This window comes from Danio aesculapii, chromosome 21 (genome assembly GCF_903798145.1).
Source record: "Danio aesculapii chromosome 21, fDanAes4.1, whole genome shotgun sequence".
Taxonomy (NCBI): domain Eukaryota; kingdom Metazoa; phylum Chordata; class Actinopteri; order Cypriniformes; family Danionidae; genus Danio; species Danio aesculapii.
Window position 1 is genome coordinate 30,036,268 of NC_079455.1, and position 26,758 is coordinate 30,063,025.

The 26,758-nt window shown below is 34.6% G+C and overlaps 1 protein-coding gene across 1 annotated transcript in view; it reads left to right on the forward strand.

Moving 5' to 3' along the window:
* sfswap (splicing factor SWAP) overlaps window positions 1–26,758 on the forward strand; it is a 152,282-nt gene that overhangs the window by 48,802 nt on the left and 76,722 nt on the right. The window contains exons 9-10 of the mRNA XM_056445735.1: window positions 571–747; window positions 886–979. Of these exons, the coding sequence (XP_056301710.1) occupies window positions 571–747; window positions 886–979 (271 nt within the window). The remainder of the gene's footprint in view (window positions 1–570; window positions 748–885; window positions 980–26,758) is intronic.

Below are 26,758 nucleotides of genomic sequence, written 5' to 3' on the forward strand. Positions count from 1 at the left end.
TAGCTCAGTAAACTCTTAATTTGCTGCTTATTAAGAGTTATTAAAGTAATTGTTGGGTTTAAGTATTGGGTATAGGATTGTGGAATAAGATCAAGATAAATACTAATAAACAGCTAATTTGTAAATAATAGGCTGGTAGTAAGCCACTAGGTAATAGAGGGAATTGCTCTGCTTTAAAGTGTTACTCATTTTCCTAGTCTCAGTTTAACTGGGCAGGCTTTAGGACCTGGGGAGGCTCTCTTCAGAGACTCAAGCACACATTGGACTAGTTACTGTTAGTAAATAACTTAATGACAGGTATTAAACACTGAGTCATTCAGTAGTGTTCCCAGTTTCAAGTTGGCAATCTGAAACCGTGACTCTGAAATAAATTCACCTCAAGAATGAGCAGATTGCTAACCCGATTTTACTGCTAGCTCTCCTGCTAGACAATTAAGTTACCGCAGGCTGATAATCAACACATCATCTAATTGGCAAGGCATATAATTTTCCATATTGGGTTGGTGTTCACGTTTCGAAGTCATTATCAGCAAAGTGTTGTAATAATATAGTTTTTTCCCCATCCATCAGTTCCAGGCCTCCACAAACCACTGTTGTTCCTCCACCGGTTGCGGCCGCTGCTGCTCCTGTCGCTGCCATCATCCCTCCGCCTCCCGACATCCAACCTGTCATTGATAAACTAGCCGAGTATGTGGCCAGAAACGGGGTGAAATTCGAGACCAGCGTTCGTGCCAAGAATGACCCGCGGTAAGGAAGTTACTCTGCTCCTCTTTACAGCCATCTTTCAGAGACTACAGTCTCACAGCTCCTATTAGATCACTGTAATATGTAATAACTATAAAACGCTCTCTCTCTATGTATGTGTGTGTCTTCTACACCCTAAAGGTTTGACTTCCTGCAGTCCTGGCACCAGTACAACTCCTATTATGAGTTCAAAAAACACTACTTCATGCAGAAAGAAGGTCTGAGCGGGCAGGAGGTAGCGTAATGCTGTTTTCTCTTTTTACTGTCATCTTCCTTTCCTCTCTTGCGCACTAGGTTTTATATTATTTTGAATGGAAGGATGAGGTTATGACATGCACAACATTATTTATAAGGTTGAAATAATTGTTTTTATTGCATGCAAGTGTTTTTAAAGTATGATTCATTAAGTAAAGTCAGTCAGAGGCATAATCTTATTAAATTACAGATCAAAAGCTATATGCTGCTTCACCATTTAACAGATTTCTTTGAGAATTCTACATTGCACTGGTCCTTTTGTATGAAACAATCATTAGCACTGAAAAAACATATTATACATACTCCTTTTTTATTTTTTAAAAAGCCCATACTTTTATTCATCTGCTGCACTGTAAAAAAAAATTTAATGACACAAAGTCACTGCATCAAATATTTTTAAGTTGCTTTAAGTTAATCAGGTTTAAATAAATTTTTTTAAGTTATATAATGTTTATATATTTTTTAGTCCGTTTGTTATAAGTTAAAATGACTAGAAAAGATAATTTGATTCAACTAAAAAATTTATGCTGCAGTAATTTTTACAGTATATAAGGGTTGTCTAAGTGGCCACTTTTTAATAAATGACTAACATTGAGAGAATGGCTAAAAACAAAGCCAACATACAACATGAGAGATCCTACACTACTTCGTACAACTAAATGTTTTAAAAATAGTTTCTATAAAACACTGTTGTTTACAAACAGGTAAAGGGGTGGGGGAGTAGTGTGCGTGGATTGCTAGGCGACCATTAACCATTTTCTGAGAGGATGTCAAACTGACGAAACATTGCTGCAGCTCTGATACAAGTTTAATAATGGAGAAAACTAAAAGCACTGCAGTGTTTGGGTGTTCTGTGCCTGTCTGAGACAGTTAGTTTAATGTGTATATTCCATACAAAGTATGAAGCTGATCACTCAGTTCTTGTCACATAACTCACAGTGCACTCACGGCATTCTGAAAAGTCTAGATGAGGGTGTGCCGCCTCCGCTCGTTGCTCCTAATATGCCTCCATTGGAAATAACTTGTGCCTGGAAAAGACATAATATGTGAATAGCTGCCATCATTTGCGATCTCTAGCAGGTGATCTTTTTCTTGCACAGACATGCTGAATTCACCTGATTTGTTGACAAATGGGTTGAGGATCCATTCCTTGGCTGTTCACTGGTCTTTCATCAGGCCTTTTTTCTTCGCAAAGAAACTTTCCCAAGATGTCTGTTTCTTACTCATTTTGCTAGCTTATGGGTTTAAGTTTGGCACTTAAGTGACCTAAATGTAGCCAAGAGAATACGTTCATTTTTCTAAATAAAAGATTTTTCAAAATAGAAGATAGTTTAGACTCAGATAATAAATAAAATGAAAATAATTAACGATTTCTTGTGCAGCCCGGTGTCAATTGATCCACGGAGCGGTACAAGTCTGCAGCTTGGGGGTTGGGAACCACTGCTTTACACCATGCCATTTTACAAAAGTCTGTTGTCATATGCTCCGAACAAACATATAATTCAAAGTTGTTTTATCATTATTGCTTTTTAAAGAGATTAATACATTTATTTATCTATAATGCTGATCTTTTATGAACAGCTAATATCAATTAATGAGAAAAGCATCATAGCTTCCTTTCTTTTGCATGCAAGTACATTTTTAAAAAATAGCATCCATAAAACACTGTAATTGAAAGTTATTTGTAAACTCTTCATTACACCTTTTTTTAATTAAATGTAATATTTTTTTATGAATCTGTATCAGGATTTATGGCGCAGTAAAGTAAATTTATTCGTCACTGTTAATTGCATGTTTGTTTGTGTGAAGTCATCGGTCACACACAATCCAAACAAGCTTATTTGGAGCTTTTAAATAAGGAGGGCGTTTGAAGTTATGAAACTTGCAAGATGTTTTAATGGTTCAAAGACCTCTTTAATGTCAAACGATCAAGGAGCATTTTATTTCTCACATCATGACCCCTTTAAATTGCATTTATAGCAGGGACAGACCCTCGTCCCGTGTGATCAGCCTCTCAGTATGCACAGTTCCCAGTCTTTTTGATACTGACAAACTGTTTTGCATGTGTATGGGATGCTAATAGCACAATATGGCATATTTAGCATCTCATTACCTACTCATTTGGTTTCAGAAATTTATGTTTACCAACTTAAATAGCCATGTTTCATAACCTTCAAGGTTATGTTCATACTTGGTGGCTCTTTCCAAGGCCACTTCTGCAGATTCTGAATCACCATTTCACCTCTGTGTATTTCTATTCATTAATTTCACACAGTTTCAGTGCCAGAGCCTTGATTTGACACTGCTGCTTGTCTAACATTAGTAGGAATATTCAAAAACATTCATATTCAGAATGCGGTATATTGATTTTGAAAGAAAAGTGGTGTTTTAACTTCTGTTCAAGATGTTAATTTCTGTAAATGATGGTTTCATGACAAATGGTAGGGTTAAGCAATTGTAGTTAAGATGTAAAGCCCAAAATATATTTTTTCATGGAAAAAACATCTTAATGTAGACAAATTATAAGTCAGTGTGGGAGGCAGATTAGTGCCTTATTGTCCCCTTTAGTAATGTAGAAATAGTGCAATTCAATACAACACTGCAATTCAGGATAATGGTGATTCAATAATGCAATTCAAGACAATGGCAAGTGTGTAATATAAGGGCAATTAGTAGAGTAGAGGTTTTGTGCAGTCAATACAGAAGCAGTTTACTTTGTTCTTTGCTCTGTACTGTAGAGGGAGATTTAGCAGCTGACTTTGGAAGTAGTAGTAGATCAGCAGTTTCTGAAATACTCAGACCAGCTCGTCTGGCACCAACAACCATGCCTCGTTCGAAGTCACTTAAATCACCTTTCTTCCCAATTCTGATGCTCGGTTTGAACTGCAGCAGATCGTCTTGACCATGTCTACATGCCTAAATGCAGTGAGTTGCTGCCATGTGATTAGCTGATTAGAAATTTGTGTTCATGAGCAGTTGGACAGGTGTACCTAATAAAGTGTATATTCAATTAGAACTTTCAAGAATTTGCAGTCAGTTATTTAAATTAATGATTAGCATTTTATTCTAATTTATCTGAATATACCTCATTCTACATTAGATGTGGTGTTATTATTAATCTTGGTGACAGGAAATAAGTGTAATGAACCTTTTCATTTTAAACGTTTTCAGATTTAAACGTTTTAAATCCATGATTGATTCATTTTTAAAACCAAAATGGGTAATTAGTCTTACCTATTGCTTTATTTAATAAACGTTTAGTTTGTTGCCTATTTTAACAGTAATCTGAATGAAATAATGCATTACATATTTGATCTTAAATTATGTTTCAGTAAAACTTCAATTGTTAATATTGAATTGATCCCGAGTTTACCATTTAAGTACAGCAAAGTATTAATTCAACTTATAATAATCTCTCCTATCTCTGTTTAATGTGAAGAGACGAGTAAACAGTAGCTAGTTGTACTAGTTTGGGGCAAGATTATTTGTTGACCAATTATTTTCACAAATCCATTCGGCGTGGAAAATACACTCACCAGCTTTATCATCCCTGTGTGTCTTCAGGCTAATCCAAGATGATTAGCGACTCGTCTCAGTCTGATAACAGCAAATGACGCCAGTCTTGACCGCTGACTGCCAGCAAATGACATCTTGATTTATTTACCAGTCAATTAGTTCTGGGGACTTGAAAACATGTCAAGAAGGAGCCAAATAATTAGGACTCTTTAATTCCTGTCCTAATTTTTTTAAAGCCTAAATTGTATTATTATTGACTTTATTTGTTGTGCGTTCTGCCTCTAATAGTGTGTGTGTGTGTGATGCTGTAAATCCATTATGCTAAGACTTCTAGTTGCTTTGCCTGTCATTAGCGATAATTAACTCGCTGGTCATTCTTAATGCATTGAGAGGCAAGATGGACTGAATTGTGCAGCTGCGCATTATTGAATATAAGGAACGTTCCAGTGAATTGAATTAGAATAAGAGGGTTTTTATGGATACATCTGCCTGTAAGTGCTCAGTGGCCCTTTCTGTATTTCTCCCACGCACTGGAATGGATAGTACAAATTTTTTGTAGGCAGATGATTTACTGTCAGATTTCTCATGTTATCTGAATGGCAGAACACAGGCACGCTTAAGGCCATCGTTGACCTGTGATCTCCATAAGTGAATCTTATACTAATGGATCCATTCTCAGCTTTAAATTGATTACATTTGCGCAGTTTAGCATTGAAGTGATCCAAATTCACATTATAATATCCTAAAGAATAATAATTTGTATGTTTTTATTTGTAGTTCTAGAGTTGTGTGTTTAGGAGCGCTTGTACTCCATAGCTCATTCCCAAGGTTCAATTTCCAAGAAATGCATTAGCTAATGTTAAAATGCAACATAATTTGCTTAAAAGGCTAGTTTACTCATTACTTTTTACATGTACACTTTTTTAAATAAAGTGTTGCTTGGACTCTTCCATATAATGACCTCTGCCATCTCACTATTTGAAGTAACAATCTTGATATTAAAGTAAAATTTTGACAGATTTATGTGAGAAAATTAATTGTCATCATATTTACACAACTGGCCCTTTCACTGTCAGAAGGTACCAATAAGCGAACCGTACCATACTACTTTTTGTGTACCGTTTCGAAAGGGTGCCTAGCACAACAAAAGGGTACCAAAAGGTGGTGCAAGACCCACAAATAAACGCTATTGATTTACAGAGGTACGTCAAGAAAGTGCCATTTTTAAATACACAGCCGAGACATTGCATCGTAATAATATATACATATAATAATGAGCCATGGTCGACCGGAGCTCAAACAAACCTTGTCATCGTCTTGATAAATCTAGAATCTACCCTGTGCCCCGTAGTAGGCAGCTTAAAGCGCGAGCGGTTTCACTTTATCCAGAGAGCTTGCGAACGCTCGCTGCGTGTCTATATCTGAAATAACAAACTTCTTGAGCTGATAATTATAACATGCGCATGATTATTGAAGTGCTTCTGATGTCCGATCCTTTCAGAAATGGACTAACGCGAACACAGAAGCTGAAAAAACAAAGGAGTAAATTATACTTCTAGCAACCCAAACCATGAACAAACTGCCATGTTTAACTATTATCATCACCTTTTGGACTATTATGAACTCAGAATGACGAAATTACTTTCTAACAAGAGGTTACATGTGCTGGTGAGGATGATACAGGTCCTCTGTAAAGATACAGATGAGAGGTTTGCTCTGACGGTGGGCTATATGTTGTGTGTTGTTTTTGAACCCAAATAAGGACTAAATGAATGCTGTGTGTAGTTTTTCTGTAATTGGTAACATATCGGATATTGTAAGGGGCTATATGTGTTCATATATGTTGCATTTATTTATTTATTTTATATAATTGCAGACGTAACAGTAGGCTATTTCTCACTATCATTGATCTGCGGTTATTATCACATCCTGTTCATAGAAAGGTTAGTAATGAACATTTATACGCAAGTATTTATGTATATAAAGCATCTGTTTTGTGAGAAGTGCTTCTCATATGATATGTGAATGACCCGTACAGCTTTACTTTGACATTTCATTGAGCGAGAACGATGTCGATTGAAACTTTGTCATACACCAAGCCCACCTTTGGTACCCTTTTGGCAGTGGAAACGCAAGCTTGACAAAGGTGACACGTACAGTACCGTACTGTACCACTCAGTGGAACGGGTCAAAAGAAACTCATAGCATCTTCACAATTATCTGTTAAATGCAGAACAAAGATGGTCTTTGTGAAAATAAAAGCAAAGATACAATAATAGATGCAATTTAAATAAATCTATGGAAATCCAGGAAATAATAAATCTGCATATTTTAGCCTTTTGGACTTATCTGTCAGATTATGACTTTCATTTTACAGCTGATGCTCCTTTCTGAAGATGAAGGAAAACCATGTGCGCTTTTCGCAAATTTCTAGCCATTTTGTTTGATGTTTTATTAATGTTGTTTTAATGGTGCACTTATGTACTTTTTCTGGTAGAGTCTGAGTAAGCTGTAGCACTAATTGGTCAAAGACTAATGGTCAAGCTTTTCATTTAATAATACATTAAATGTAGTTTTATTTTTAAACTAAAACCTATCGTATTGCACCTTTTTGAATGCTGGTTGCTGTTCACTGCCATTACAGGTACAATCTGAAGCAGAATATACACTGCTCAGCCTGTATAAGTACACCCCTCACAAATCTATCTTTTAAATTCATGTTTTTAAAAGGAAGCTATACAATATTATATTTGTGCATATACATTAGTCAGGAAGCCAAATCTGGAGCTTATCTAACAAAATATCTTATGATAACAAAAACTAGTTCACTCAAATGTATATGTTATGGAAAAAAAATATTAAATACAAATTAAAAAAGAGGAACAATCAAGAAGCAAAACAATTGAAAATGTAGTTAAAATTTTGTTTTGTAATTCTTTTGCGATGTTTTGCTTGTATAATTTAATTGTATAATCTTGCCATTTCTAAATATGTTTGGTGACTAAAATATTGTAATAAATATATATATGTTTAATAAATCTGTTTAGTTTAAATGCACCACTGAGAAATGGATAAGAATACTCATTTCCAAAATGGGGTGTATTCAATTATGCTGAACACTGTATATAAAATTTATATAATTTGATCTATTGTGGTGAGAAGTATTAACAAAAAGAGCACCAGTGTAAGTAAATGATGATTTAGTTTTCATTTTTGGGTCTACTATCCCTTTAATTATGCTTCACGATGTTTGCCCAATGGAACTATCTTGCTGGCTAAAATGAAGATGTTAATTATGTGCTAATCAACTGGTGAATTAAGGATCCTATTATTGAAAATGCATTGTTCATGAATATTTATGAAATTGCTTGTCTGGACAGTCATGCAAGGTTGCCAAGCAACTTCTTTATGATCTAATTAATATCTGCTATACCTTAAATTCACTGAGTGTACATACATAAAGAATTAGGTTTAGCTAAAACCAACGGAACAGAACATGTATTTTCATGTATAAATTAGCACATGGGAAATATAATTTGCATAAACTTGACAGTTTTTGTTCTGATGGTTGCGTGCAAGTTCATTAGCTTTCATTTGGTTTCAGGTGTCACTTGTACCAGATTACACACATTCAGTAGAGTCTGTAGCTGCTGTTTTTCCACAGTGTGTGATTATGATGAACAGTTTGACTTAAAATCCTCCTTTCCTTAATGAGACAGTCGACTGCAGGGTTTGCCTGTGTGGCTCATGTCAGCCTGGCTGTGTTTTGGTCAGAATTATGACAATAGGGCTCTGATGTTCGGTTTGATATGTGTCACACTGCTTTCATCATGGGCTGAGCAGACTACTGGAGCTCATCCCTTCGAATTCAAGCTGACTGATACTTCAGTGTCTTTTTTTTAGATTGGTTTTATTCAGTTGTAGTTGTCTTATCTTTATGATATGAAAATAAGTCAAAGCTTTAATTTTACTTTTAATAGTTATTTAAAAAAGTAGCATTATTAATCATGAATAAATCATTTAATTGTGAATATTTTATTTAACTCTTAGTTAAATTCAAGCTTAATTTAATATATTAATCAGGCATATGATGTGCAATTAAAGAAACACTCCACTTATAATTTCCCTATTTAAAGCTTGACTCTTGTTGTTATATTGTGTACTGAAAAGTTGCTATTTTCTAGGCAAATAAGGCTAGGAACTATACTCTGATGCTAATGGTCTAATCCGATTCAATTATCTATGCTAAGCTAAGCTAAAACTACTCCTGCCAGACCCTGAGATGGGCTGAATGGATTCAAAAATAGTACAACTCATCTGTTTAACTTTAGGGAGTTGTAAAATGAGCCCATATTCCCCCCAAAAAAGAGTGTTCCTTTAAGTAGAAACAGACTGTTGTTCTTCTGACCAATCCATTTTTTTTAACTTTATAGGCTTTACTCGATGTAGTTGCGAAATGAAAACTATGAAATAAGAAACTGCACAATGTTTTTATGTAACTTTAGTATAGCTAGCACAATCTTTAAGCCAACATTTTGGGTTCCCTAAAGAATCTTTCTGTGAGAAGTTCTCGAAAGAAACACATTTTCCTTTGGCCATCATTTTTCAACGGGACTGCTGCTGCATATTTAAAACTGGCAGTAGTAAGTATCTATTTCATGCTGAGCATTGTCACTTTTTAACCAGCTGTCGAGTCATAGTGGTGGAGCGATGGGACAATTACCACCAGCTGTTGCCCAGTTGTGGGTGCTTTAGAGCTTTTTTAGGATGTGCAGTATTTAGATGGACCCATGGTGAACAAAATGTTACTCAGAGCAATATTTTTAAATGAATTTGATTGTAGTCTTTGTTACAATATGGATAACAAAAAGTACTGCTACTCCATTTTTGTTTTCTGTTTTACTAGAATATGACCATTGGTGATATTTGTCACAGCCGTCCTTGTACAGTAATTGTGAAACAAAAAAAAAAAAAAAAAAAAAACAGACTGTGATGATTGCTATATTTGAACCAGAGCTCTTGGCATGAAATTTACACTTATGGCCTCGCCATTCTGCTCCCGTTTTCAAAATGCGTATCTCCTCCAATGATGGCAATTCAAAAATACACTTGCCTCAAAGAAGATGCTAGGTTGGACATGCTTCCATCCTTTGTGCGCAATCGAAAGATTCAGTGGATGTTACAAATCAGGGTTCCCATGGGTCATTGAATATCTGGAATTTCATAGAAATTTTAAAGCTCATTTGCAGACATTGAAAGTCAAGAAATTCTAGGAATATCAGGAATTTTTGTTTTTCATTTTATATTTGCAAAACTTTTTGTGGCATTTTGCTGTAAAATATACACACATTTACAAATATTGGTTCATTACTTTTTTACCCTAAGAACCATTGCTCTCAATTTACATCTTAACCATATACTACATCTTATATCTTAACCATAAACATAGCCTACTACATCATATTTGATGCATGAAGGACTTTAAATCAAAATAACCAAACTGCTTATTCTCTTCAACAATAGCATATACAGCAATGGCATTTCAGCACATACAACAACGCGTTGAAATCCCTGTTGAAATTGCATTTGGGGAAGAATGCATGTTGCAGTAATGTCAGATGATGCGTAAAGCAGGTCACCCACCTAAGAAGGAGTGCAATGTAGGGCACTTTCTATATGCAAATTACTGTTATGTAGTGTAATATAACAATGAAGATGGCTAGGTATAAATTTGAACCATGTCCTGGCTGGCCAAAATCTACAGGAACATCACAAGTTTTCTCCAAATGTTGCATCATTTGCTTGATTTTGTGTTATATTCGGCAATCACAGAATCACATATTCATTTCTCAACACAACATCTGCCTTAAAAAACAAAGTAATTATAGGTGATGGAAATTCAGATTTTAAGTGAGTAAATGTCAAAGAATTTGACATTTGGCTCAGATGGGGAAGCCTGAAAGATGCTCCATGGAACCTCTGATGTCAATAAATAACCTATGTTAGTTAAGAGTATAGCTTTGCCATATCAGAATAGATGTTAGACATTCAGCCTACAGCCTGATAAATATAGAGCTTGAAATTAATACATTCCGAAAGGAAATAAGAGCTTATAACAATGGGGAAAATAGAGGAAGGAGAGTGTTTAGTAGGTAAATTAGATGAAATGTTCCATTGTCACAATCAAGCCAACAACGCTGTGCTCACAGCAGGATCTGTTGTTATTTGCTTGCCCTGCAAGTAATAACATCTCCAGAGATGGAGCTGGGCTACGGCTTCAGCTAATTTCCCTCACTTGTTCAGAACTTTTTACGTTGTAAGCTGTGCAGTTTTTTTTTTTTTTTCTTCATTCGTTCATTTTGAATGTCTTCCACTCTTATTTTATACTTCCAGCTGGGTGGCAATCATTCCAGCTGCCGGATGTGCTGAACTCTTCCCAATCTCTTAAAGCTTTGGCTTTGCTATGGTTGCATAAAATTCCCCACGCATTCCACAAATTATCTGGGTAGATCCCTTGAGCTCGCTTTTGGACCAATGTCTGAAAGAGCCATCAAGTTATAAACAATGGCCCTAAGAAGTTTTTGGTCTCTTTTTTTGGTCTGAAATGTCTAAAAGCATAAATAAAATGGAAAGATTTACCATCATATACTCGCCTCATGTCGTTTCGCAACCCGTATGGCTTGCTAGATTATGTGGAACACAAAAGAAGACATTTTTGATTTGAATTGAATATTTTCCCATGCGATTTAAAGTAAATGTGGTTCAGGGACCACAACATTCTTCAAATTCTCTTTTGTAAGTAGGACATAATTATGTGTTTTGACTGAATTATTACTTTTGAAATGTCTGAATAGTATAATAATAATGAAGTATCAAATCAAATGGCAATGCATATGAATTACGCTACAGCATTTATGAGTATTACACTTTTTCTCTTAATGCACTGGCAATAATACACATTTTTATGAAACTTAAGGGTCTAAATTCTTTGAAAAATATAGAAAAATTTCTACAACTTCGTGTCTGCTGTCGCAAAAAAGTTTCGCATTCCAAATTATGCTGTTTCTGGTTTAATATCATCTTAAATTGAACAATTTATCACATCATTAGAGTGATATAAGCATACCGATCGAAAAACCGGAACCATACCCAAGCCCTGTCAAATAAAGTGAGTTTGCAGCTGCGTTCGTGCACACTTCACTGCTCTTTCGTTTAAGTCCGTTTAGAGGATTTTTATTTATGCGGTCAGGATTGAAATACGGAAGTTCAGAGGAAGGACAGAAGGAGCCTCGAGCCTGTGAAAATCAATTTATTCTTGTAACTTGCGTGCATACCTCAAGGACACCATCCCACTACCTACTGCTTTGAGCGCCGCACTGCACAATGGGAGTTTATGCGCTTTGTCATATTTTACCAACACCCGCCGCCTCATTAAAACTTGTGTCCCACCAACTGCCCAAAAGCTTTTTTTTTCTGCTTATGGGTGAATAAAAATTAGATCGAATCAATCAAAATTGAGAAAAGTGATCACAATAAATTACACTTTTATCCAAATGCACACGCTGAAGAACCACAATTTGGTTTTTCGACGTCAAACTTTTTTGCACTGCTTGATATCCTTTTGCTCCTCCTCACTAATTCAGAATGCTTGGCATGATTCGCCGAGTTCAGCATCTGTGTAAATTCGTCTTCCTCAGACAACATTTAAAGTTGATGTTTTGGGATCGTCTTCAAAGCGAGTGACATTTGGTTCAAGTTTCTCCATCTCAGCAAAGTCTGACTGCTGTAAGTCAGCTATATTTAACCACATTTTATGCGTTTTTTTCTCCTTCCTTCATATAATTTTTTCTTTGGAAATATATGAGGGAGTTGTAAAAAGCTTTAACAAGGCAGAATTGTGTCTGGAGCCTTTCAGAGACTGCGGTGGCTTGGCTTTTCGAGGATAATGTATTATCATGGATAGTTCAGGCACTTTAAATTATTTTTAAGGTCAGGTGAGGAGTTTGACCTTAAAGCTGGCAGGTTCTTAAAATCTGGATGGTTGTAATTGCGACCCAATCCCATATTTAAACCTTCCAGCTTTAGCCATCAACACAGTCCTCGAAGTGTTCTTATAAAGAACATGTATCTTTGTTTAATAAGGTCTTTTAAACCATTGTAATAGATGAAACTCCATTTCAATTCCACTTCTGTTTAAGCAATAATGTCTACTATAGCAATAAAGGCATTTATTAAAGCAAAACATAGTTTGTTCAGTCTGTCAGATCACTGATGACATTTATTTGTTTCTTTCTGTTTATTAATACTCTAAATATATAAATTGTTCGCATCATTTAAACCAAGAAGTAAGGAACCTTGCCCAAGTTAGTTTGAATAAAATCGATTGTTTTGCTCTTGTGTGGCCTTCTAGAAACCTGAGTGGGCCGTTTTCGTTTTTTGCTTGCTTCACTGAGACCCTTGTTAATATTTCCCTGTGTAATAATCAAGGCGTTTGGCTACTCCGTGGACTTCATAAATCATCGATAATGTTTTTTTTTTTGTGCTGCAGCTTTTCACCGTAAGGCAAATGCTGCACCGCCAACAGTTCCAGCTCTGAGGTTTTGGCACATGCTTATGTTTAAATGAAATGCTCAGCCTTTTAGCTGCTTTTAATGAAAAGTGGAAACATTTCTCTGCAGTTCCAGACCTCAGTGTAACTGAGCTTTTCGTTTGATGTTTTTTTATTTTCTTCAGCTTTCTTTTTATTACACATAATGTCATAAAAGTATATATCTGTGCTTCTAACAACTATATATGTCAATTGACTTTATCTCACAATCACTGCACGATCTTATTAAAATTAGATCAAAACATTGCCTTTTTTTCTCCACAATTCTATCTCCACCTTCCACTCTGAGTAACTATTTTTATACTTAAGAAGGATTTCTGGACAGCACTTTCTTTTTGAATGCAACAACGCATATTTTATGCTTATTACACGCTGCACTTTGAAATATTTGCTTCTGATTGGTCAACCGCAGCAATCTGCGCTCTGATGTTTTTGTAACATTTGACTTGCTCTGGCAGCCAATTTCCTGGTTAGTTGTTTTATCTCTCTCATCCCACAGAGTATTCTTTTTATGTTAAAATAATTTCAGCTTAGATTCATATTTTATGCTCTTTTCATTTATTTATTTGGTTGTATTATTTATTTACAAGCACCTGTGTAATTCATAGAATAATGAATTTTTGTTTGGTCATTATCTCAAATAAAATCCCTTCAATGTGTTGCAAGACCTTGCCACTTGGCATTGGGATTCCGATAACCTCATTCAAGTTTAATTTGTGATAAGAACTGCAGTTAACCTTTTTATATATTCAGTTTTTATGTGACATTTATTTTAAAAAGTAATATTGATACAAATAAATAATTTCCTCTTCACTCTCTTTCACTTAGATTTCCCTACGCCAATATTTAAAGTCCCCCCTCCCAAACTTAGTAAATTAAAGCTCCCATTTTTAGAAGTGTTTGTTTTATTGCCCTCTGGCAATGGTTTCTGCATTCCCTTTCATTTGCAGCAAGCTGCTTTAAAAACATGAAAAGTGAAAGACAGGAATTATCTTTGTTGTTGTTGTTTTTTTTTTTTTTTGAGGGTTTGAGGATTTGCATTTCTTGCATAGATATTTCACAAAATCAAGCACATATGTGATGTAGAAAGTAGTGTGCATTTAAAAATCTTTTGAATTACTCTAATTTTGGGAAAAAAAAAATCTGAATATATTTTGTGGTTAAAAGAAACGGAGGGCTGTAGCAATCTCTTCATGTTAGATTTTGGCAGACGGATGTGTGTGTTGCTTGTGTCACAGACCTTGAGAAATGCCTCCGAGCACCAGTATCTCAGCTGCGACAGTGGCGCTTAAAGGCTGTCTGCACATTTCTAGCACGATGCCATTTTACAGCTTCCTCTAGGGTACTTTTTCTACAGCTAAACCATTTTTGATCGTTTTCCTCTCTCTTTTTTTTATGTTCAACCAAGTCTAGAGCTTTCCTTCAGTTTTCTGTGACTTGCAATGCATGAAACAGTGAATGAAATCTACAGGCTCCTGAATATAGACAATATGAGGAGGAGGACACTTGACCGCTTGGAGAAAAATGACAGTGCTCGGTATAGTGGGTGTAGGAGAGGAGGAGTTGTTCTGAAGGAATTCCTTTAATGTAAAAGAGCCAATTAGCTTATTGGTGCAAGCATATATTTGTCTGTTCTTTCTAGAAGCAAAAAAAAACGATTAGCTGGACTGTCCTCTAAAGTACCGTATTGTCGGGGTTATTATAGTTAACTAAAAATAAAGTCGTTAAAATAAAACCAAAGGGACAGTTCAACCAAGGATGTAAATCGCCTCATTATGTGTGCTCCTTTATGTGGTTGTAATCCCTAATGCGTTTCATTCCCCTGGTAAACCCAAAAGAAGATATTTTGAAGAATGCTGGTTGCTGGGATCCATCAACGTTCATAGTAGGAAAAAAACAACTGTGGAAGTAATAGGTGCCAGCTACCAGCATTGTTTAAAATACCTTCTTTTATGACTAACAGAAAACAGAAACTCATAGGCTTTGAACAAGTGAAAGATGAGTAAATGATGACGAATTTCATTTTTAATTCTTTTGATTGCAATAAAAAACATATGAATAATATAAACTATAGTAATAAAAACTAATGTATACTATTAATAAAAACTATAATAGTTATTTGATTTTTAGCTAAACACTAAATATGTTTTGAACTGAAGTTTTTTTAATCATAATACAATATACCAGTTTTCATCTGTTATTACTATGCAGTTTTGTGTATGTACATAACCTATTTTTGTTTTAAAAAAAGTTTATCAATGTATTTAATATGTTTGTTTATAGTAATATTATGAAATGTTATTATATTTATAGTCAGAAATTGTTCTATTATGGTGATTTGTTGCTCAAGACACATTTTTTATATTAATATAATTATTTTTAAAACTTATTTTGATTTATGTTCTAAAATGTTCATTAATTAATTAATTTATTTTCTTTTTGGCTTAGTCCCTTTGTTATATAATGTTACATTATATTATTACACGCTGCTCTGGAATACTTGATTCTGATGGGTCAGTTGTGACATACCAATGTATGTTATTTTGATATAACAACCGCTGAATAACACAGGTTCATCAGTATCAGTGTTGACACTGTATTTTGAATCATTGTGACTGTCAGTAAATATGTTTACATCAATATTTACATGCCTATTATTATAATTATATCTTGTGACTGAATAATACATAGGTTATTGTATGCTCTGTTCAGCCGTTTTCATTTTTGTCAGCTTTGCCTTAAATGAAATAACTGATCACCTATTTTAATAGCTCAGAACAATGTTTTGTCATTTTTCAATATATGTTGTGCTAAGTAGCTCTATAAAAACTGGAATAAAGTAAATCCTGGCGGTTGTTTTTGCAGAATAAAGCCCTTCAATCTTATACAACAGCTAACCAATTTGTGACAGGCTGCCAATAAACCTATCAGGTTTCAATTTGCAATAACAATCTCCTGCCTGTACTTTATCCCTTACTTATTATGGCAAAAGCAGCAATATCCCAAAAAGTAGCAGAAGTATAGCTGTGATAGGATTTGTTTTTCTCATGTGAAACACTTTGATGTGAAATGCTTTAATGTGAAAAACTTGCTCTTTTTTTTTGCCAAATAAATGTATTAACATTTTATGCAGATTCATTATCATATACATACAAAAATAAGTAACACACTGTTCTGTGTTTTCACAACCAAGAACTAATGACCATAAATACCAATTTTCCCCCCAGCTTTAAACACAAAGAAATTATTTGATCTACTTAAGGAGAATAGCCTATTATGTGGTGAAAGTCATGTGTTGTCGAAGGCAAATTTGGTTTTCGCCAATTTGTCTTAAGGGAGGTGAACACTATTGTCTATTAAGACATGAACACAGTTTCAAATGTCCTATTAAGTACGTCAATTTTCAAACTCTCTGTCTCACACAATATGATCCTCCTTCTTCAGTCTGACTGCTGCCCCCACGTCTCATAGTTCACTTAAGGACCGACTGAGGTGCCTGGGTATCTGCTTTCTGTCAAGTCCCGAGGCTCTCGTATTCCCCTATTCTCTCACACCTACTATAAAAGCACATTCTGTAATTACTGCAACTGGCAGGCCATTAGTGGTGGCGCAAGAACAAACAGCAGCTCTTCCTGCTCACTACTGTGGTGATTAAGCAGACTTATTTGCTAACCCAAACCTCTGTTTTGAGCTCATGGGCTGAATCTTTGTCTTTGAGAGTCTGCTTCACCAATTATAGATTATATCTGTAATTAGAGCCTCTGTCAGTCGTGGCATTATGCATGTGATAACTTTGGTTATTATTTCAGTTCTAGTCGTAAAGAGAATTATCCAGTTTTTGAAACTTGATAATTGGAATATCGAAGTGTTTTTTTTAAAGATTTTATCAAAAGAAATTGAGTCTTGTTGTTCTGTTTGTAAAAGTTAGACTTGTATTTATGGACAAATTTCTGAGCCATTTACATAACATAGTTTTTAACTAAAAATGAAAAGCTTTTTATGTCTTTGGGACATTAGTGTTTTTGAAAAGAAAAATGCTCGATTTTTCTCTCATCGGCAATCGCTTCAGCGCTCTCCTTTCGCTTCGACAGTTTTCTGTCTTACTCTGATTCAAACCACTAATACGTTTTGAATACTTTAGCTCATCTATGAACTTGATATCTGCAGGAGTCCCTTAGGATGTAATGAAGATGACAACTTCCATGATTCCACACTTGGTCACGGTGTCATCAAACTATGCCTTTGTTTGTTGTTAATGCACACCCTCTAGTGGCAAAAATTACATACTGTGCCTTTAAATAGGCATACAGTGCTTTTGATAATTACTATATGACCAATTATCAGGCATGATAGTATTTTAGTCATTTGTGTAAATGTTTTTATAGTGGTAATTCACCTAGATTAATTTAATTATATGCTATTATATATTATTATTATTAACGCATTACCTAATGTTAATTTATTTATACATTATATATGAATTATTTTTTTTTTTGAATATTTCCCAAATGCTGTGAGCAAGGAAATTTTCAAAATAGGTTTGATAATATTTTTTCTTCTGGTGAAACTCTTATTTGTTTTATTTTGACAAGAATAAAAGCAGTTTTAAATTTTTCAAAAGCCATTTTAAGGTCAAAATTATTAGCCCCTTTAAGCAATTTTTTTTCCGATAGTCTACAGAACAAACCATTGTTATACAATAACTTGCCTAATTACCCTAACCTGCCTAGTTAACCTAATTAACCTAGTTAAGCCTTTAAATGTCTCTTAAGCTGTACAGAAGTGTCTTAAAAAATATCTAGTCAAATATTATTTACTGTCATCATAGCAAAGATAAAATAAATCAGTTATTAAAAATTAGTTATTAAAACTATTATGTTTAGAAATGTGTTGACAATCTCTCTGTTAAACAGAAATTGGGGGAAAATAAACGGGGGATACTAATTTAGGGGGGCTAATAATTCTGACTTCAACTGTACATATATTGAAATGGTTGCACTTTATTTTACAGTACATGTAGAATGAATTTTTTCAGTCATAAACTTACTAAGTATGTTTATAGCATAATGACTTTTTGGAGGTCAAAATGTCAGAAAATGTGAATGCCGTTGTCGCTTTCAACAGGGAAATAACATATTTTTGACTTCTTCAATTCCTTAAACTAGGGCTGCACAATATATCATTTCAGCATCGATATCGCAATGTTCGCATCCATAATAGTCACATCGCAAGATATGTAATGTTGAATCTAGATTATAGTTGACCAAGAGCTACAGAAATATATTTAACTGCTGTATTTATATAATTTATGCAAAACCTATTCAATCAATATAAATAAAATATCCACATTTCAAGGCAAAAACAAGAATATTTTGCTCACCCCACTGGCTTGTTTTGAGGAAAACCTATTAATCTTTGACTAAGTTTTGAATTGTTTCATATTTGGACTAGAAACTAGACAAAGCAAAGCATGAAGAGCATTTATTTTCAATTTCTGTACCTGAAAACTGTTAAACTCCCAACAAAATCATCAAATAGTGCTTTTCAAACTATCTTGTGAAACTGTATTCATATCGCAATATTTTTCGCAGCAAAATAAAACATTGCAATATCAGATTTATCCAATATCGTGCAGCCCTACCTTAAACCCTCTTAAACAGAAAATGCCTTTCCCCATAGATTTCCATTGTTTGTTTGCTTTTACATCAGAATTGAGGGATGTGTTGAATATCTTTCTCTCTATCTCTCCTCTTCTCTCCCTTATCTTTCACTTTCCCCAGCCACCAGTCCTGCTTTTCATCATCATCCTTAACATATCTACACACATTTTATCAAACTTTATGGCCCAGTTAGCTCTGCACTTGCAGCTGGGAAGCCATTGTTCTTGATTTGTGTCTGTGTCTCTTCGCTCGGTCTGCAGTACTTCAGTTTGCCTTTGAAGAGGTGAAAGAGCCAAAAAGCGCTTCAGTCACCCTGCTTTCTTTGTTTGCTTCCTTTCATTGTGTTCTCCTCCGGGGAATTGAACCTCGATTGCACCTCTCCTCCCTCACCCTTCCATTTCTTGTTATTCCAATTTGTTTTGTGTCCTTTTTTTATCCAGCGTTGCAGTGCCTTTACTGTGACAGGGCAGCCGTGGATTCGTCAGACAACCCAGCCATCCTCGGGCCACTGCGTTGTTGGGTTGATGAGTGAAAATAAACCTACTATATACAAAACCTCAGCTCATTTAGACTAATTAATTAATAGAATAGGGACTGCATCGCTGAAGAAGTCACCAGCTTCTTCAAAGTAGGATATCAGTGTTGATGTTCTTCTCGTTTTTTTTAGTTTGTTTTTTTCTGTCTCTATGGAAAACACTTTTGGCTTTACTTCATTTCAGTGGAAAGAAACATACTTTTGTTGTCTAAAAGCAATTTTTGTTGTCATTTTCTGTGCTCTCTGCCATTTGAACTTTTAGAGAATACAAGTTTGTTGCAATAGCGATTTTTGTATACATTGTACTTGCAGTTTTCAGTTTGTTTGTTGTCTGAGTTCAGTTTGGTTTGCATGGAAATCAATGTCTTGAGTTAGAATGCCCTGAAAAATAATTGTTTTAGAGTAGGTTTGGGTGTTTAATCAAATTAAAATCGCAAATGCGATTGAGCAAAGCTACAATTTTCATGCACATCTTGTTAGGGAGCCATGGTGTGATCTGTAGTAAATTTCCTCCAAAAGTCAGAGCGCGCTCATACTAAAACTCTATATGTCCACAGAGAAAACCACAACCTCCCCATAGCTTTGCATTATAAATACAAGATGTCACTGCTTTCATTGATTCAGCTTGACTAATAAATTTAATCAAGTTTGGATTAAAACTGTTGATATATGGTAATTTCACATGCAGCATTTACTACACAGAACTTAAGACTTAATTGGGAAGTGACACAAACAACTGTCATTATTGCAGAATGATTATCTCAGTCATTATTGACCAATTAAAGCGAATGCAATGTTAAATTAATTTTTTGCACAAGTTATCAGTAATCTAAAGACAGAATTATTCTTCTGCATTGTGATTTCCTTACATGTAGCTGTATGTTAATAGTTCTGCACTCTGTTTGTGTTGCTCTGACAACAACACTTCCAAAATGCTACTTGGCAGTGGGGTTTATATGTTTTTCTGTGTCGTTTCTTCATGGGTGTTTTGTTTACACTGTAAATACCTGTAATGTTAATTTACTATACAAACTTACTGCTTAAACTAGCTCATTCAGAGGCAGAAACCGGCAGGCATCCAACAGCTTTAATTATAAAGTAAACCCAAAACAAAAGTATCCGTCCACATGCACTCAATGCAGAAGTGTAAATTACTGTGTAGTAGACTGTGTAGTAAATTCTGCTCCATCTGATTGCACATGCTGGAGGTTTTCTAGAACCAGCTTTACTGACAAAATGTGCATGAAAATCCCCGAATTAGATTAATCACCCTGCTCTAATTTAAAGTTTGAAATTAGACTCTGGTTTAATTTACCCAACTCAAATGACATTTGGAAATGAATTGCAGAGCACTGGTCCTAATGGACTAAAGACTTTTTTCTTTGCTTGACTAGTTAGAAAATGCATTAGTTGAGCAGCTTGTGCTCTTGGATGTAAGACAGATGTGGTAAACTAGGCTTGTCACAACCATTTGCTTTTGCAAACACATTTTCCTACAGCATGTAATTTGCCTCAACTTTCCTTTTTTAACACATAATTTTGTCATGTTTCATGTAGCTGAGAAAATAAACTGAAATGTAATTCAGTCAGCTGGAAGTTTTGGTCGATGGATCATAAGTAGACATGGGAGATGCATTACCATTTACACCTGTTGTTTTATTCCATCATTTTGGTGCACTTTCCTGATTTCTTTTAGTTAAGAATAATAGATGGACCGTTTCCGATCCTTCCATCTCATTCATTCATTCATTCATTTTCTTTTCAGCTCATTCCCTTTATTAATCTGGGGTCACCACAGCGGAATCAACCGCCAACTTATCCAGCATATGTTTTACGCAGCGCATGCCCTTCCAGCATCTTTCCATCTAATATTGTGAATTTATTTATGTTTAAAATGTTTTGAATTGTGGTATGTACACTTATACTTCAGTGTTTGTGTTGCTTTGACAAGAACACTTCCTAAACAATTTAAATGTTTCTCCGTGGGTGTTTCGTTTACACTGTAAATATAGACCTTTTCCGATCTTTCCATCTAATATTGTGAATTTATTTACGTTTAAAACACTTTGAAAGGTGGTACGTACATTTATACTTGCGTGTTTATGTTGCTGTGACAATAGCACTTTCGAAATACTAGTTGGCAGTGGCATTTATATGTTTTTCTGTGTTGAGTTTCTTTGTGGGTGTTTTGTTTACACTGTACGTAAATATGGAATATTTCCGACCTTTCCGTCTAAAATTGTGAATTTATTTACATTCGAAGCATTTTTAATGGTGGGACGTACATTTATACTTCCACGTTTGTGTTTCTCTGACAATAACACTACTAAAACTCTAGTTGGCAGTGGGGTTTATATGCTTCTAAGTGTCATGTTTCTTCATGGGTGTTTTGTTTACACTGTAAATTTGGACCTTTTCCGACCTTTTCATCTAATATTGTGAATTTATTTATGTTTAAAACGTTTTGAATGGTGGTACATACATTTATACTTCCACGTTAGTGTTGATCTGACAATAACACTTTCGAAACGCTAATTGGCAGTGGGGTTTATATGTTTCTCTATGTTTCAAGTTTCTTTGTGGGTGTTTTGTTTACACTGTAAATTTGGACCTTTTCCGACCTTTCCATCTAATATTGTGAATTTATTTATGTTTAAAACGTTTTGAATGGTGGTACATACATTTATACTTCCACGCTAGTGTTGATCTGACAATAACACATTCAAAACGCTAATTGGCAGTGGGGTTTATGTTTCTCTGTGACAAGTTTCTTCGTAGATGTTTTGTTTACACTAAATATGGACCTTTTCTGACCTTTCCATCTAATATTGTGAATTTATTTATGTTTGAAAAAATTAATGGTGTTTTGAATGGTGTTGTATTGAATCAAACAAGGATTTTAAGCAGCATTTGTGGTCCATCTTTTTCAAGTAATTTACATTTTTATGTTGTGATTTTCAAAGCTTGACCTTGAAAGGTTAACAAAAGCCAAAAGTTTTTTTTTTTCAGTGATAACCAAGTGAACAAACTAAAAACTCTAACAGAAAACCTTCACATTCTTGCTTGAAAGTTTGTATTTTTCATTTAAGAGTCTCTCTTTTTTTCTTCCATTTAATTTTTTTTTGTAGTGTTCATGGTGGAGCTGAGCTGATGTTGCAAGCATATCAGTGTTCAGAACCAATTAATGCAATGTGAAAGCTATCTGTGGCATCAGGGGGATTAGAGCTGATATGTGAAAATATTCTCAGATGTAGTTCATTGTGTGAAGTGAAGAATTTTATTACCAAATGCGACTGGTTTACCAATATCAGCTAAAGAGTGAATTTCACTATAGGTGCAACATATTCGCTTAGAGATGATTGAAGAGTCATATTTCCCATAGCATCCCATATCTCTTCGTAATCCTTCATGAGTGATAGTTACAGTCTTGCTCTAATTTACAGCATGCTAACTCTCCCATAGTCACATTGCTCATCCGTGTTTTGCTATTCTAGAGTTATACTTCCACATGGCATGGTCCATCAGCATATGTTTCTTCTGTTGACTTTACCCATAAACAGGATTAAGGGATTACTGCCTTTCTGTGAGTGGATGAAGACATTCAGTATGACACCATCTCTACAGGGGAGAACGTGTTTAGGGAAACCCAAGACCTGAAGAAGAAATGTCGCTCAGAGGGGGAGACTAGATAACAACTCTTGATTTGTTATTAATGTTCATTTGATATTCATTTGGTGATGTAAGTGGACAACAAAGGTCTTTAACGACGCATTCTCTGGAAACCGAAGCACACTGAAGCAGAGCAAACAGGCAGAAACAAACAGAGAAAGCGCTTAGGAAAGCGCTTGTAATTCAGAGCAGTTTTCTTCTCTAGGTAGGATAGTGATGGGAATAGTAAGGAGTTTTGAGTGGTTTTCTTTACAATTGTACTTAATGAATCGAGTTTCTAAATGACTTAACATATAATATATTTCCCTTTTCACATTTTATTTTATTTTATATTTGATTTTTCAAACTGGTACAATGGTTTCAACACTTAGTTGGAGTCTTTATTTTATTTGTATTTTATTTTAAACTTTTGAGACTGGTACTAGAAATTCAACACTTGGTTAAAGTTTTTATTGTATTAATTTATTTTATTTTAATTTATTTTAGATGTTCGAAACTGGTACTCGAATTTCCACACTTGGTTGGAGTTTTAATTTTAGTTTATTTTAGTTTGTTTTAGTTTATTTTTGATGTTCGAAACTGGTACTAGATATTCAACCCTTGGTTTTGGATTTTATTTAATTATTATTATTATTATTATTATTATTATTATTTTATTTTTTTTATTTATTTATTTTTTTTATTATTTTTTTTTATTATCCGTGTTACAACCCCTGGGTAGGGGAGTGGGGTTGCACACTTTGACTGAGGATTTGGTTAAAACAGAAACTCAAAGAAAATTGTGCTCCAAACTAAGGACGGACAACAATAACTTACAACAACAAATATTAGTGAGTTATTTACAATATGTAAAATTTTTAAAAACAATAAACCAAAATTACATTTTTAGACAGGCTATGGGTGGCGCTGAAGAAAAGGATGAATCAAAACCAAAACAGTCTTACTACTATTCAAAAATAATCCCCTATAATCTGGTAAACAAAATATATGAAAAAAAAAAATCAATCTTCAACGTCAATGACGTCCTACCTAATCTACACCAACTAACAACTTAACCAAAAATGTTGGTACATGCACACCTTTTTACCTAGTGTATCTCTAGAGAGTTGTAAACCTACGTGTTGAGATGTGTCACGTGACTTACTTACATACCAGCCTTTTTAACCTCAGTGACAAACACGAGGGAAGGAATGGTAAAACATGGGTAAGAACAGACAGCAACAAAATTCAAACACCAACAACACAGTGTAACTTAAATAAGCTATCGATTAACGATTATTGACATCATTTAATTAAATAATCGAAAATACTTGCAAAAAGCACAAATGCGAACCGTCAAAGTGAGTCAAAAGACTGTCAAACTGTGAGGTGGCATGAGGGGATTGGCTAAAAATGGTACTGAGTTGTAGAGCTGGAACCATTCAGGATGAAGCAGTGATGGGATTGGTTGCAGCAGTGAAAAGTAAAACAGCCAGGGACAGCAGTAGGGTGGGACAAACAATAATGGGGTCGTTTAAAAAAAAAAAACACAATGAGACAAAAAAACACATAAATATAGTTGAAGTCAGAATTATTAGAGAGTATAATAGTTTTAATAACTCATCTCTAATAACTGATTTATTTTATTTTTGCCATGATGACAGTAAATAATATTTTACTGGTTAGGTTTTAAGACACTTCTATACAGCTTAAAGTGACGTTTAAAGGCTTGACTATGTTAATTAGGTTAACTAGGCAGGTTAGGGTAATTAGGCAAGTTATTGTATAACAATGGTTTGTTCTGTGGACTATTGAAAAATAAAATGGCTTAAAGGGGCTAATAATTTTGACCTTAAAATGGTTTTTAAAAAATTAAAAACTGCGTTTATTCTAGGCGAAATAAAACAAATAAGACTTTCTCCAGATATGTGCTGCCATGTAACAACCGGGACTATAATTTCAACACTTTCATTAGAAGTCAGACTTTGGTGTAATTAGTTGCAATGCAGTGAGTTACTGTAATAATTAGTTTTCCATATGGCATTTAAATAGTATTGAGTCAAGTAATTAAATTTCTTTTTGAGTAATTAAATTACACTTCAAACTAAGAAATTAGAAAAGTAATTTAAATATCGATTCAGTAAAAACTTTAAAGTAACTTACCCAACGCTGGTCAGAGCACAGGCAACACTGAAGTATTCTCTTTCCCCCAGTGTCTGTCTTTCCCACACAGTGTCTCTTTTCACTTTTTTCTTTTATCGAGTGTCTGGTCACAGATCCAATCTCCTGCTTTAATTCCTTCATCTTGTCTTTCATTTTTGGGCGAGAGATCCTTAACTGGGTTTCATGTCCCTCTGACCCTTCATCTTACCCAGGGCTACACTGAGAATCTACAGACACTTCTTTAATAGAGCTGTAAAATATTGAAAACTTCCATTAGGGACACTAAACTTTCCGAATCCCTCTCTCTTTTGTCCTCTCACTCTGTAATTTTTTATATTCTTGTTACATTAAAAACCCGACAGCCAAATGATCTGGCATTAACCCTGCATATGTGATTCTCTTTATTATCAGTGGCAATGCCTATTAGCGTACAGCAGTATAGAATATTCATTTGTACTCTTCCGCTGATTTAAACAAAAATATAAAGCACAACTTTTATTTTTTTGGGGTCAGTGTAAAGAAAACATCTCATTAGTGTGGAAACACTGTACCTCATTAATGTGTAAAGTTTTTCACCAGCTCACAGTATGGAGTCTAGTCTTCCATGTCGATCTAGATGGAATTAGACATTTTGAGCATGCTTTCGGCTGGCAGATGGTTGATAAATGAGAGCATCAGGCCTGTGTTACTCTCACACCGCATGACCGTGAAGAAGCTTGTCGTGATTTTCCGTGCCGCAGAACGTTGCTGAGATTATACTCGTCCATCAGCGAAGCTCCCAGAGAGATACTCAAACCCTGCATCTCATCCCAATAGAGCTAGGTCCAGAATACATATAGCAAGTGGGAAATTCTCATTTCTTTTCTTCATCGTTTAAAGGTGAAGCAATTCCTGTGGCATCAAACGTAATTGCAGAAATAATTGCTTCCAAACAAGGCTTTTTTTAGTTGTTTCTGCACCTTTATTCACTTGCTGTGAATAAAAGATGATTCGTTTCTCTCTTTTTTTTTTTTTTGGAAATTTACAGGAATGGAAAAAAGAAAATAGTCACACAATTTCTCACTAATAACAAACCATTAACTAAGACTTCTAACTCAATAAACTACTAGTTTGCTTTTATTAATAATTTATAGTATGCTCCATATGTATGGAATGAGCTTTAAGACATACTACATATGGAATCTGTATCATCGCTAAATTTAAAAATATGTATATAAAGTCTGTCTTTTTTAGAAGAGTGCACGTTTAAAAAAAATTGACTATGGTTGATATTATTTTTGTGTGTGTTTATGTGTTGTGATATGTATTTTTCTGTAACTGTCCTGACCTTGACTCCCTGGTAGAAGAGATATTGTATTTCAATGGGACTGCCTTGGTTAAATAAGTAAATAAAATAAGGTAGTAATACGCTTATTTCACGTGGCCGCGACTTTAAAAAGCAAAAGCGAGGCTGTGGTTGGAAGAAACCCGTAAGTATAAAATTAGCACTGTAAACATTGCTGTTGCCACGATATCAAAATGCAGATATGGTGTAAACATCACATTAATATCATTCAGTTAAGTTTCATTTAAACAATTAAAAGCTTTAAGAATGGGTTTTAACCACAGCGGTTCGAACTGTAGTTTTGC